This window comes from Chiloscyllium plagiosum, chromosome 7 (assembly GCF_004010195.1).
Source record: "Chiloscyllium plagiosum isolate BGI_BamShark_2017 chromosome 7, ASM401019v2, whole genome shotgun sequence".
Lineage (NCBI taxonomy): Eukaryota > Metazoa > Chordata > Chondrichthyes > Orectolobiformes > Hemiscylliidae > Chiloscyllium > Chiloscyllium plagiosum.
Window position 1 is genome coordinate 47,646,005 of NC_057716.1, and position 15,132 is coordinate 47,661,136.

General features: G+C 38.1%; 1 protein-coding gene across 3 annotated transcripts in view; it reads right to left on the reverse strand.

Moving 5' to 3' along the window:
- Positions 1 to 97: 97 nt before the first annotated feature.
- Positions 98 to 15,132, reverse strand: part of cdca7a (cell division cycle associated 7a) — a 27,810-nt gene continuing 12,775 nt past the window's right edge. For all 3 annotated transcript variants that reach the window (XM_043693611.1, XM_043693609.1, XM_043693610.1), the window contains exons 7-10: positions 14,129 to 14,269; positions 2,609 to 2,758; positions 1,981 to 2,117; positions 98 to 1,901 (exon numbers count right to left, since the gene is read on the reverse strand). In XM_043693611.1, coding sequence (XP_043549546.1) covers positions 1,871 to 1,901; positions 1,981 to 2,117; positions 2,609 to 2,758; positions 14,129 to 14,269 — 459 coding nt within the window. In that variant the 3' untranslated portion in view covers positions 98 to 1,870. The remainder of the gene's footprint in view (positions 1,902 to 1,980; positions 2,118 to 2,608; positions 2,759 to 14,128; positions 14,270 to 15,132) is intronic.

Genomic DNA, 15,132 nt, shown 5'->3' on the forward strand with positions numbered 1-15,132 from the left:
TGAACTAAAGTGACAAGTGTAGAGTTTGTTTTGCCACCTGAGTATGGTGTACAGCTAGTAACAGAACTGGTGTTTACAAGCTATCTTATACAGACCTGAGATTAGAATCCAGCATAAAACCCGCTTGTGCTTTCTCAAACCATCCTCCTCCAAATTAGTATTTTGTTACCTAGCTGTAACAAACAGAGTTTCAGGAAAAGTTCAACGTTGGGAGTGATTTTAAATTTTAGTATTACTTTTACTGGAGTTTTTATTTCATTAACATGGCTGCTTTCTGACACTGAGACAATTATGAGGAATATTATTAAAGAAATATGCAGTTTAGACATACTAATATTCTTTTCTCAAAATTTCACATAAAAGCCTACAACTGCTGAACTTTAGAGAAACTTATTGAAATTTTTGATTCTCTTAATTAGTATAATATTTTGAAATATCTGTGGAAACCCTGAGTAAATATACTGTGACTTTATTAGATTAGGAGAAAAGAAATTCATGGCACATGCAATTATAATACTTACTGGAATATACCTCTATTCAGTTGCAGGATTTCAATTTCAGTATATTTCTTCCTATATTGGCTTTCATTAACGATAGTTAACTATTTAAATTCCAGGAGTTACAAAATGTAAATCTGTCAGTATTTGCCAGCATGGTTATTAATAAACAAATTCAGTTGTGTGTAAAGTATTTGCACAATTAAAATATTCAAAAATAAAGTTTTTATAATATATTCAGAACATTAAAAAAAATTCAACACTTTACCACGAGCAAAACAATGACTGCAACTTGGCAACAGTGTATGTTAATACTTCATAATTTACACCAATCTGATCGATAGCTTCTGCTTAAATTCATTTGTTCTCTTGCAGATAGCCAGCATTAGGAACATACCACAAAATCAATCCTAATATATATGATACAAGTGGCAAAATATAACATTAAAACGCAAAACAGCAAATACTTCACCCTCCTTTCCAGGCATTCAAGTACCTTTTAGATGCAAATTTATTCAATTTTGTATGGTTCAACTAGAGTGCATTTTGTGATGTAAATCCCTCTCACAATGTAAGAGTGGGAAGGGTAAGTTGCAACTTCAAACATTCCACTTGCACCCTAAAAACATGGTGCATTAGTGTGGCTAAGTGCTTGCACCAAGTGGGGTGCAGATGTAGCTAAGCAATCACATGTTAGTCATGTATGATAAATTTCATGTAGAAAGCTCTGTAGCAGTAAAGTCTTAGTAGAAGCTGCGAAGCTAAAAAGTAGCAAAATTTACTGGTACATGCGATACTAGATAGGTATGGTTAATTTGTTAACCATTAAAATGAGATTTAAAAATCCAACTGCATAATTTAGAGTGAAAGTCAATCTCTAGAACATTTCTGTACCAAACAAGTTTTAAGATTTTGTGAGCAATTGGTTTTGACTTAAGTATACATGAGATGACATTTACAATTGAGCAGCTGGATATTTAAAATTGGACGATATTATAGAATAGGGCTATCAAAGTAGAATAAATGACAGTGGACTATTGAAGGATTTATGTGCTGTCAAAAGCATGCTACTGTGCAATTTCTTTTTGCTGTCAATGTCCTAAAATAATGTCTATCTTGTGTCAGACTAAAACTGAACAATCACATTTACAAATCTAAGAGCATGTGCAACGTCCTCCCATCCCATAACAGAACAATGCTAGGTATGTTCAGTATCCAAATTATTGTAAATGAAGATCTATGTTAAAGCATATTTTTGTAAACCTAGCCCAGGTATTTAGCAAGAATTGTTAAAACAAGAATGGATTGTGAAAACAAAGTAAATTTATCAAAGGATCTGCGTTGCTTCCAAGAAACTGGTTCACTGTAGCTTGTTAATCTTCCATTCGAAGTTCTTTTTTCAGGCTGAAAAAATAATTTATATTTTAACTCCAAAAACACTATACAAAAATAAATTTACATAAGGGAAATGCCAAATCCTTACCTATTCAAGTAAGCATGAACGTTATCATATCCATGATATTTGGCCAGGTAAACAAGAACACCTGTGGCACGGCGACCTTCACGTTGTCGACAGAAGCTGCAATTGCAGATTCCTCTACAAGGTGGACAATGCCAATTCTAATTAGAGAGGGGCAAGAAAATCAGAACCATGAGCCTTTGTTAAGATCTTCTAACCAGCAATAGGCAAGCACTTTTAAAGACACTTTTAATTTCCCAAAGCCTCTGGACTCAAGTGTTCTAATTTTGCACTCAATATCACAAACAATGGCAAACACCATCTATTAGAATACCAATTTAGTGGTGAAGGGTTTGGTATTTGCTTTTAATTACAGGAAAATTGAAGAACTGCATATGTCTGAACTACACAAATTATATTCATGTTAATTATCTGCAAGAGTTTTCTAAATAAACTGAAAACAATCCTTAACTGAAGTCACTGTGGGGAAGGAGAAGGGAAGTTTTGCTAACTAGTCATGTGGTCAACAGCTTGAAAACATTTAGTACTATTTTAAAGCAAACTCAAATAATATAGAGGGATAATATACAACAAATATATACACATGCATGCATGAAGTAACTACAGATGAAAAAAAACACTCAAGACTCACAGCATCCAATAAAGCAGTTCTAACAAATTCACCATAGCGATTGCGAAGACACGGCCCACAGAACTGTCCACGGACTCCTACACATTCTGGGTTTCGACAATTGGTTTTTGTATCAATAGTCTTTTGACGGCATTGGTGGCAAGTGGAACCCTGGAAGAATAAACGTATCCATGTTTTTTTTTTAAAATAGAACATGGCTCATGATTACATGGATAGAAAAACTGGAATGCAAAATGATTGTTTCCATCAGCACCTTTCCTTTCATGTAGGCACCTCTTCAGCAGCTTATTTTACAACTTTCTTCTGGTTGCATAATATGTAAAATGTCAAATTCCATAAGTACCAGATTTTTCAACTAGTGACAAAGGGAGAGGTGATGGTGTACTGGAATATATATCGTTACGGGAATAATCCAGAAATTAGGTAATATTCTAGGGACCTGGATTTGTTCAATAAAATTCTGGGCTTAAAGACCACTGATCAATTGTCATAAAAAAAGCCATCTAGTTCACTAATATTCTTTAGAGAAGGAAAAATTGCCATTCTTACATGGTCTAGCCTACATGTGATACCAGACCCACACTGATGTGGTTAACTAAACTGCCCTCAGATTAGAAAGTCTCAATAGAGGAATGAAACCAGACAAAATCACTTAATATTGACTAAGGCACCAGAAGTGACAACGGAAGAGTTACATCAGACTCCCTCCACAGATGCTGCCAGATCTGCTGAATTTCTCCAGCTCTTTTAGGCTAATACCAAAACTGAGAGACATGTCTCAGACTAATCAAGCTACAGCCTAACAGTTATACTCATCATCATGTGTGTTGAAGGAAGTGGCTCTAGCAGTCCTCAACATTGATGCTGGACCTCAGTCTATGACTTCAGGTTAACCCTGGCAAGGAGACTTCCTGCTGGTTACTACATACCGTTTTCCATCAGCTGATGAATCAGTGTTCCATTTTGAACAACATTTGCCAAGAGTGTGAAATATACTCAGTGGGGAATTTCAATATAAATCACCAATTTATTACTGATTGAGATGGTCAGGTCTTAAAATACACAGCTGCTAGACTGGATCTATGGCAGGTGTGCCCGAATCAACAAGGAAAAACATACTTGATCTCATCCTTAGTCTGTCCATGACAGTATCAGTGAATCGCATTGTAAATAAGATTTGGTACCTAAGATGGCACCATAAGTGGCGATTTATAAACTTTTCACTGTGCTCATGGGGACACAAGACAATAAACCTAATCATTTCAATTAACAATGGTGGAAAATTCAACAACCCAGTGGAGAAGGTGACTCCACAAACATCCCAATTCTTAACAATAAGGGAATCTAGCAGATCAACACAGAAAAAAAAAAGGTACATGTAACAATTTTCAGGTAGAAGTGCCAAGTGGATAATCCATCTTGGCCTCCTCCAGAGGTCCCCTGTTACACAGTTAGCAGTCTTCAGCCAATTTGATTCATTCCACGTGATGAGCAAACTGCTGTTGCCACTGCATACCACAAATGCCATGGGTTCTGAGAACATAAGAACAGAAAAGAGTAGGCCATTCAACCCTTCGAGCTTTCAACAACATCATGGCAGATATCCCCCAAGTTTCAACTCCTCTTTCATGCTAACTCAAGAACAGCCATCAACTCCCTGATATTTCAAAAATCTACCTATTTCTTTAAAACATTTGGGGTCTAGCCCCCACATATCTCTGGGTAGAGAATTCCAGTCACTCAATAGGAGAAAGTAAGGATTGCAGATGCTGGGGAATTGAAAGTCAAAAAAGGTGGTGCTGGAAAAGCACAGTAGGTCAGCCAGCATCCGAGAAACCGGAGAGTCGATAATTCGCGCGTAAGCCCTTCATCAGGAATTCCTGACCAGTCACTCAATACCCTCACAGAAGACTTATTTTGCTTCTCAGTTATAAAACAAATCTCCCTATACATGATGTTCGTGATTCCGCCACAAATGGAAACAACTTTTCAACATCCACCTTGTCTCTACATCAATTCTTGGAATCAGCCTTCGATACCAGTATATCTTTTCATAAATGTAAGGATTAAAACTGTACACAATATTCCAGGTGTGGCCTTACCATTGCGTGAAAGTTCAGGTGAATCTCTGTTGGATAAGGAGAGCATTATCAGGATAATAACTAGTAGAGTGCCACAAGAATCAGAGCTGATATTATTTGCAACAGACCAGAGTGTTTGAGTTAGAGGAAGAGGATGGGTAGACTGGATCATTTTTTTCCCCTAGATCATCAAAGGCCGACAGGTGACCTTATAAGACTATGAGGGACACGGTAGGATGAATAGCTAGGTCTTTTTTCCTAAGCTGGAGGAGTCAAGAACTAAAAGGCATAGGTTTAAAGGTGAGAGGATAAAGAGTTTAAAAAAAAAACACCTGAGGGGTAACCTTTTCATGCAGAGAGTACGGTGTATTTGGAACTGCTGCCAGAGGAAGTTGTGCAGGCAAGGACAAATACAACATTTAAAATGCATCTGGATGGGTATATGAATAGGAAGGGTTTAAGAAGGATATGGGCCAAATGCTGGCAAATAGTTCAGATTGGAATGTCTGACTGGCATAGACAAGTGGACTGAAGTATTTGTTTTGATGCTGTATGACTCTATAGTAAATGACTTTGAGGAAAGTGAGAGAGTACTATTGCCAGATTTGCAGATGGCAACATTAGGTGGATAAGGAAGTGATGAGGATAACAATCAGTTTAGGAATAGACAAATAAGTGAAGAAAGACTTCCCATATTATATTCCATCTGTCAAAAGGGGTTTTAGCAGAAAGAATACAAGAGTTGAATATTATTTAAATGAAGAAAGACTATAGAAAGCAATAGAAAAGGGATGTGGAAGTCCTCATCCTTGAATCACAAAGCCTCTATCCAAGTGGAATGTTGGCTTCCATTCCCTTTGAAATGGAGTATAAAAATAGGAAAGCTTTGCTAAAACTATACTAAGTACCAGTCAGACAACAGCTGTAATACTATAAAGTTTTGTGTCACTTATCCAAACGGAAGGATATACTGGCGTTGGAAGCATTGAGATTGATGATCAAATGGAATCCAACTGACTGGCAGAGCAGGTTCAACTGGCTGAATGACCTACTTCTATCCCTATTACCACGCAGTCCAAAGGCCGAAGAGACTTAATAAGTCTCTGAATTGGCAGAGGCAGTGACATAGTTGTAATGTCAATGGGTAGTAATCTACATCTCCAGGCTAATATTCTAGGGACAAGGGTTTGAATCCCACCACAACAGCTGGTGGAATTTGAATTAAACAAAAATCTGGAATTAAGAAGGGGGGCAAAACCAGCCTTATTATAGCCACTGTTTGTTGCAGGCATGATGGTCTATAACTGTTTTGTTGTTTGCCCTTAAAAACTCATCAGGTTCACTAATGTCTGACCTACATGTGACTCCAGACCCACAACCAATGACACTTAACTGTCCCCTAAAACAGGCCTAGCAAATCACTTTAAAATCAACAGGCAATTAGAGACAGACATTAAGTGCAACATTCACTTCCCACAAATGATTAAAGAAATTCCAAACCCCAAGCAATAAAGGCCAAAATTCCATTGCTGCCTTAATTGTATGCTGCACCTGCATGCCAACCTTTTGTATTTCATGCATGAGAATGCAATTTTTTTGTCCCCCAGTCTTTCAATTTTAATAAGAGTCAGTCTTTCGATTTTTCCTACCAAAGTGCATCACCTCATAATTTCCTAGATTAAACTCTATCTGCCAAGTTTTGCCCACATCTGGGCCACTTAAACTGAGGTCAATGATAGCCTCTGAACACTGATACTAAGGGATTCAGGGACAGAAATACTACTGCACATAAAAAAGGGACAAAACTGGAGAATCACTGATTAGCATGTGTAGCTTGAACATTATTTGCCACATAAAAGCCCAAGACTGGACACTTCAGTACCAGAAGAGATGAGAATGGTGCTGAATATTATGCAGTGAATATCCCATTTCTGACCTTATGGTAGAGGAAAAGTCATTGATGAAGCAGATGACGATGGTTGGGCTCTGGATATTATCCCAACAACTGAGGGTTCTTGTGGTGCCGTGGTAGTGTCAGTGTCAAAGTCGTGCTTACTTCCAGAGATGTAAATATCCCTTCGTACATCTTTATATCCCATCCTGAAAATGTTCCCTATATTCCAACTTTGTTGTTAGTTAGTCAAACCTTTATTTGTGTTAACATTCTACCATCAACATCATAAGCTCTTAAGTTGTCTATGCCAAGTAACTTATCAAAAGCCTTTAGGAAAAACTACTGGGTTCCCTTTATTATACTGTTTGTTACCTCCTAAAATAATTTGTCAGGCATGATTTTCTCTTCATGAAACAATGATGACTAGTTAATTATATTATGCATTTCAAAATGCTCTATTCACGCTCATTTGGACAAATATTCCAGGAAAACATTTGAAAGGAGAATGAAGCTCTCCCAGTTTCCTAGTCAACAATTATTCAACTAAACAAATATCAACAAAATTGGTTAGTGATTTATCTTTAATACATTATTATATCTGATCTATGAAATTTAAATGATGATAAAATGCCTCCAGTCAAAAATGTTCATTTCTGTTGTTTTTTTTAATTAAAAAGAACTATTATTTGCAATCAGGTAGGGTCTGGTAAAAGGTGCTAAGTTAGAACTTTGCCAAGGAATTGCTGCCCTAGTCATACAAAAAAAAGGAAGCAGACATTTGAAAACAAATGATAAAGAGGCGGTTGTACACCCTTTTTTGGTGAACTAGGATGCAAATTTTGCAATTCTCTATTCTTCAGGGGCCACTACTTATCAGAGGAGGATTGGAATATCATAGCCAGTGTTGCTGCAATTACCACCTTACTCCTCGCCCTGTTACTTCCTCAGTATCCAATGTCTCATTCTGTCCTGATGATTTATCAACCTCTAACCAACAGCTCTTATCTGCCCTATCTACCAATCTGATTGGTAGATAGGGCAGATAAGAGCTGTTGGTTAGAGTTTGATAAATCAGAGAATGAGACATTGGATACTGAGGAAATAGCATGGAGAGAGGGAATGTGGTAATTGCTGAAGCACTGGCTATGATATTTCAATCCTCCTTAGATAAGCAGTGGCTCCGGAGGAATAGAGAATTGCAAAACTTGCACCCTTGTTCACAAAAAGGGTGTACAATAAGCTCAGCAAATACATGTCAGTTTTACCTCTATAGCAAGGAAGTTTTTAAAAATGACAAATTGGGACAAAAGTGGCAATCAATTGACCAAATATGAATTAGTTTAAGGAAGTCAATACAAACTTCAGAGAAGATAGTGTTTAACAACTTGTTTTGAGTTTTTTTGATGAGGTAACAGAATGGGTTGATGTGGGTGATGATATGGTGTAGATGTGGGTAATACAAATGATGTGGTGTAGATGGACTTTGAAAGAGATTTGATGGAGTGCCACAAAAATGGGATTGTGAACATAATTAGAATTCATGGAATAAAAGAACAATAACACGGACATTAAATCAGATGACAGACAAGAATCAGTAGTGGTGAATGGTTGTTTCTCAGATTGGATTAAGTTACACAGTGAAATTCTTCAGATGCTGATACAACCACTGCTTTTCTTGATGTATATTAATCATCTAGTCTTGGGTATTATGGCATAATTTGCATCTTCAGAAGTCTAACTTAGAGTCATAGAGATGTACAGCATGGAAACAGACCCTTCAGTCCAACCCGTCCATGCCGACCAGATATCCCATATTATGAAGCATTAAGCTGGTGGTTAGCTGCAAAAAGAAAGATCAGCTTGGTAGGTGGGGCAGATAAGCGGCAGGTGAAATTTAACACAAAGAACTGTGAAGTGTTTCATTTTGGTAGGAAGTGTGTGAAGAGTCAATATGGAACAATGGATACAATTCTAAAGAGACTGCATATGTACAAATTACTGAAGATGATAGGGAACATTGAGAAAGTTACAAAAGGCATATGGGGTGATCACATTAAAAAAGGGCAGAGAGTCGAAAAGTAAGGAAGTTTGACAAATCCATATAAAACATTGGTTCAGCTCAACTGGAATACTTTGTCCAGTTCAAGGCAACTTACTTTTCAAAGGGTGGGAAGGCATTTTGGTGAAAGGTTTGAAGTAGAGGTAAATAGTTTGTTGATTTTGTATGTGACTTTTCTTTAAGGGTCAAAAACCTCTATTGTGTCAAAACTGCCTGAGAAATCACACTTTTTCCAGCTAAATAACTAAGTAAACCACTGTCAAGATAATTACTGTTAAACTTTTACAGCCTACAGGTAGAGAGCCAAAAGCTGGTTTGGTCCAGAACAGCCATGGCAGAACAAGGACAGTTACGTTTTCTTTCCAGTACTGGCCTAGAAACATCCAAATTTAAAGCATTGTTAGTCCAAATAGGACTGGAAAATGCCAAGGTATTCTTAGGAGTTTATTAAGAATGGTCAATGAGCTATTCTGACTCTGGGAGAGTCAGACAGAATCACACATGGTTAACATACAGAGCTGTTGAAAGGAAATGCTTACAACATCAGTTAAGTAAGATTTTAAAGGAGTGAAAACAGTGATACTTCACTGGGTGGAGTGTTTGTCAAGGATATAGCTGACAAAAAAAAAATTGAAGCTTTGTTGTTTATGGGAAAATCTTTCCAAAAATTTAAAAATCACACAACATCAGGTTATAGCCCAACAGGTTTAATTGGAAGCACTAACTTCTGGAGCGCTGCTCCTTCATCAGGTGGTTGTGGAGGACACGATTGTAAACTTTAGCTATAAATTCTGTGTTTTACAGTGTGATGTAACTGAAATTATACATTGAAAAATACCTTGATTGTTTGTTGAGTCTTTCATCTGTTCGAAAACAATGATAGTTTCACTTCTTTCGTATGTAAATCACAAAACTCTTTTTTTAAAAGTTACATTCTCAGGTTAACTCTAACAATTGGTGTTAGCCAGATAATATGTTGAAGGTGCTAGCCCCATGTTCTCTGTCTGTGCCATAATGTTTAGACTGATTCTAATCTGAAAAATGAGTTAACAGAGTCTTACATGAATTCACACAGTTTTTGAACACAGTACAATGTAACTTTGCAAGTACAAATACACCCCACAAACACATGTGTATGTGTGTGTATCTCTGTCTGTCCGGGGTGGGGGTTTGAGATTGAGAGAAAGAGTGTTTATGTGTGCGTAGAGTGCCTAAGTCTGTGAGGGGGGTGCATGTGTGTGTATGTGTCTGGGGTGGGGGGTTGTGAGTGTGTGTGTGTGTGTGTAAATGTTAAGTGGTCGAAGTCTGAGAGAGGATGCATGTGTGACTGTGGGAGTGTGTGCGCTTGTACGGATGTTTGAGTGTCTGTAATAACATGTGTCCGTGTGTGTGTGTGTGTGTATGTGTGTGCGCGCGCGCGTTTGTGTGTATAGTGCAATGGAAGATCCCGGTTGAGGCCCTCCCTACATGACAGGTACTCATGTGACTCAGCCAACGTGGTCTATCTTATACATTGCAGGCAAAGATGCCCTGAGGCTTGGTACATTGGGGAAACCGAGCAAAGGCTATGGTAACGGATGAATGGGCACCGCACAACAATCAACAGACAGAAGTGTTCCCTCCCAGTTGGGGAACACTTCAGCGGTCCAGGACATTCGACCTTGGACCTTCGAGTGACCATCCTCCAAAGTGGACTTCGGGACAGGCAGCAGCAAAAAGTGGCCGAGCAGAGGCTGATAGCTAAGTTCCGTATCCATAGGGAGGGCCGCAACAGGGACTTTGGGTTCATGTCACACTACAGATGACCACCACTGCACTACACACACACTCCGACATGCATCTTCTCATAGACTTAGGCCACTTTACACTCACACATATACATATACGCTCTCTCTCACAGGCACTCACAACCCCCCCACCCCAGACACACACACACATACTCCCACAAGCACCCCCTCACAGACTCAGGCACTCTACGCTCTCATTCACACTCACTCACAACCCCCCACCCCAGACAGACAGACACACACATATGTTTGTGGGGTGATTTTGTACTTGCAGAGTTACATTGTACTTTGCTCAAAACCTACATTAATTCATGTAAGACTCTGTTAACTCACTTTTTAAGATTAGAATCAGTCTAAACATTATGGCACAGACAGAGAACACAGGGGGCTAACACCTTCAACATATTATCTGGCTAACACCAATTGTTACAGTTAACCTGAGAATGTAACTTTTTAAAAAAAAATGTGTGATTTACATATGGGGGATATTCGAACAGATGAAAGACTCAACAAGCAATCAAGGTATTTTTCAATGTATAATTTCAGTTACATCACACTGTAAACTTTTGCTATAAATTCTGGTCTTACAATCGTGTCCTCCACAACCACCTGATGAAGGAGCGGCGCTCCGAAAGCTAGTGCTTCCAATTAAACTGTTGGACTATAACCTGGTGTGTGATTTTTAACTTTGTACACCCCAGACCAACACCAGCATCTCCAAATCATTTCCAAAAATTGTCACACTAGCTTTCTTTTTCTCCCCCCTTTGTTGTGTTGTTTTTGTTAAAAGTGCATTAGCAGCCTTTTGGGCTGTGAATATATGCAACGACAGTCCACTGTAGTAACCAAATTGCAAAAGTAAAACTAAAATCTATTAAGCAAGCTTTCATTCTGAAATCTGACTTGTACAGAATTACAATCAGCTGTGATCATAGTGGAATTAGAAAGGGTGCAAGAAAAGATTCACAAGCATGATTCCAGAGTTGACAGCCTTCAGTTACATGAACAGATTAGACAAGCTGCTGTTACGCTTCCCGGAGAAGTTAGAAATTTGTTGGAGATATCCAAAATCATGAAGGATGTTGAATAATGTAGATTGGCAGAAATTGTTCCATTGGTGAAAGGATCGAGAACCAAAGGCGACTGTGAGAAAGTGGTTGCTAACAGAAGCAAATAGCAAAAATAAAGCTCTTGATTTTGCTTAGGATCTGGAATTCAGTGCCAGAGAGGGTGGTTGAATTAAATTCAATCCTGGCTTTCAAAACTAGGTCACTAACTGAAGAGGAAAACAAAAAGGCTATATGGAAAGACTGGACCAGTTGTTCTTAGAGATGGACACAATGGGACAAATGATTCTCCCATGTTGTAATTATTCTATGATTTCAATTATTGAATATTTATTCATCTACCTTACTACAGTCCTCAAAAATGTAGAGAATTAAAACAAACAAAATACAAGGATCAATCTCATTGAAGAACTGAATGGCTTCCTCCTATTATGATCTTAAGGAAAGCATATAATTAGCTACACCATATTTAAAACTGCTTCCTTGCTCAGGTCTACTCATCTTTTCAGCAGCATGAATAGTTCACAGTCTCAAGAGTTCCTTTGGGTCTTCCAGTTTCAATTTTCTGTGTATGTGCGAACATCAGCATCTCTCATTACTGCTTAGTGCAAGCTGAATATCTACTTTCCCAGTGACCGTTGAAAATGGTCATGCCACAGTAGAATTCAAACTTAGTGTTAAGTGTCAATCCATGATGCTGCCCCATTTTGCATTAAATTTTTAAAATCCATTTACCCCACTCTTAAACCTAAGAGCAAACGATCACTTGTAATTGCTGTCTATTAGGGAGAAAGAAAGAGACAGTCTCTGGTGTACATGTGCTTGGAGAGAAAGCTTTTCACTTCAAGGAAAATACTCAAGTCAACAATTCTTTCCATTTATTTCTGTTACACCAATTAACACTGATTCCTTTGCCCTTATCCCCAACTCCCTCACCCTTAGTTGACAGGCACCAATATATCACTTCCAGAGTTCTATTACAACCAGAAATGGACGTCAATGCTGAAACTAGAATGTACAATATTTAGCTGAAATAACTGAAATGAAACAAGATGCTTTAGGAATTGATAAAAATGCTTTTACCATTAATCAGGGTACACTGCTGCAAGTACTCTAAGTTGCAATTCACCATTTCCTTCAATCACTCCAGGAATAGTACAACTTCTGCCTCATGGTACAAGACATCCAAGAATGTGGGCTTAATTTGTATGGAACTAAGGGAAAGCTTAACATTTTAGAAAAGAACACTCATGACAATTAATGTGCAAAATTCAAATATTAAAATTTTTTTCTGATGCAGAAAAGGGTGCTAATTGGTTGAGATCTATGGAGAAAGAATCAGGGAACCTAAGCTTACCTACCCCTTTACTCTATCTGCTCACCTCTCCCCTTCCGCCATCAATACACACTCCACCAACCAAGTTCAGCATAAATACATTTCCCTAGCTAACAGTTTTGATGAAGAGTCACCAGACTCAAACATTAATTCTGCTGCTTTCCCACAGATACTGCCAAACCTACTGAATTTCACCAACAATTTGTTTGTGCCAAGAAACTGTAGACTTCACAAGTACAAAGAACAAGGAACAGAAGTAGGCCATTTGACCTGTCAAACCTGTTCTGCCATTTAACAAGAACATTGTTTAATAGGATTGTGGCCTCAATTCCAGGTTTCTACCCATTCCCATATCTCTTGACATCCCTGTCAAATCAAAATTCCAACTTTTTTTTTTACTACCAGGTGCTTCCAAAACTAAGGTTTCAATACATTCCTTTCGTTTGTAGAAATGGATCTCTGTATGAATGTAAGCCATTTCTCACAAGTATAGATGTGACACATTACAAGCTCGACTGATTATCTTAAATTGGCTGTTAGCACACTGCAAATTAAGAATCACATCCAAATTAAGAATATTTTGTTGTGCATTTTGCAACTCTAGGTGACTGAGTACAGTCTGTACCCTGTCAATTACGAACAACTGAAGGAGTATCTTATTTCGATTTTATCAGCCAATCTGTGACATTGGCCTCTGTAGGTGGCAACATATCAGCAACAATTCATACATGATTTTGTTCAATTATGAGACAGGCAGAATGTCTTTCGACTGACAATGGCACCTGTTGTTAGAGAAAAAATATCATTCACCTAACTACTACACTGGGTCATGCAAATCAATTTGTGGTACTAAAATGATCAAATTTAAGATATTTTTCCTTCCCAGTGTAATTTGAGGTAGACCAAGCTCTTTTCAGGTGTGGAAGTGATGGCATTTGATCTATTTGAGAGCTTGATCAGGAGCATGGGGCTCTATGGCTCCCTATATTCTCTGTGGCACTACCTCAGCCAATGTTCAGTTGCTATGACAACTAATCAGTAACCTTTTCTCCTGTACTATAAATTGTTATGATTCTTTGAAATTTGACATTCTTGCACTTACCAGGACAAATGCAAGATAAGAAGTTTTAGCAATATTAAATGTTCTGTACTAGAAAGCTCACCACTAATACCATTTAGCTGCTAACATTTATACCAATTACAAGAACTTATGTAGAAATTAAGGTGGTAGAATGGTTACATAAAAATATAATGACTCACTTTCTTTTACAAGAACACATACACAGAAAAACTTACTGTGGTTCGACTATAAATTTTGTCTTTAGCTGAAAAAGAAATATTTTCCAACTCCTCTTGTGTTATGTCCTCAACTGATCGAACCACATGTGGAATGGTAAGAATGCTGGGTCGACTTCTTCTGCGAAGAGGTACTTCATCCTTTAATGGTAAGGAGAAAGGGAAAGAATCACAAACTCAGCACATGGAGATCATAAACGTCTTCCACAACCAGCAATCTTTAAGCGTCTATATAAACATTGAGGCTCCTAATGCAAGAGCCAAGGACTGTTGAAATGAAAAGAGGTGGCGTTTATCATCTGCAAAAACAGAGATGATAATGCAAAGGTTATTCAGCCAAAGATCATCAGCTGAGGATTGTACAAACAAACTAGCATTCAGTAAACATACAGACCAACAATAATTCCATGATCTTTGAAGTTAAATTTCAAAGCACAACACTTCATAATCCAGTCCTAACTCCCAATCAAATCAAATGTTGTAATGATGGCTGTGGTGAAATTGAAAAGTTCACATCACTGCTTTAGGTTTCCCTTTCAAGAATTGTCAGAATACACCATTGGGATAATGGGCAAGGTATTCTCCGTTTTTGTCTGAGCAATTATTATCCTTACCTAAAAGCATTTTACAGATTGAAGATATTCTATTCTTTCATAAGACCATAAGACATAGGAGCGGAAGTAAGGCCATTCGGCCCATCGAGTCTACTCCGCCATTCAATCATGGCTGATGGGCATTTCAACTCCACTTACCCACATTCTCCCCGTAGCCCTTAAATTCTTGATGTCACAAGGAATTATCAATTTCTGCCTTGAAGACATTTAGCATCCCAGCCTCCACTGCACTCTGCGGCCGACCACTCTCTGGCTGAAGAAATGTCTCCGCATTTCTGTTCTGAATTTACCCCCTCTAATTCTAAGGCTGTGTCCACGGGTCCTAGTCTCCTCGCCTAACGGAAACAATTTCCTAGCGTCCACCCTCTCCAAGCCATGTATTATCTTGTA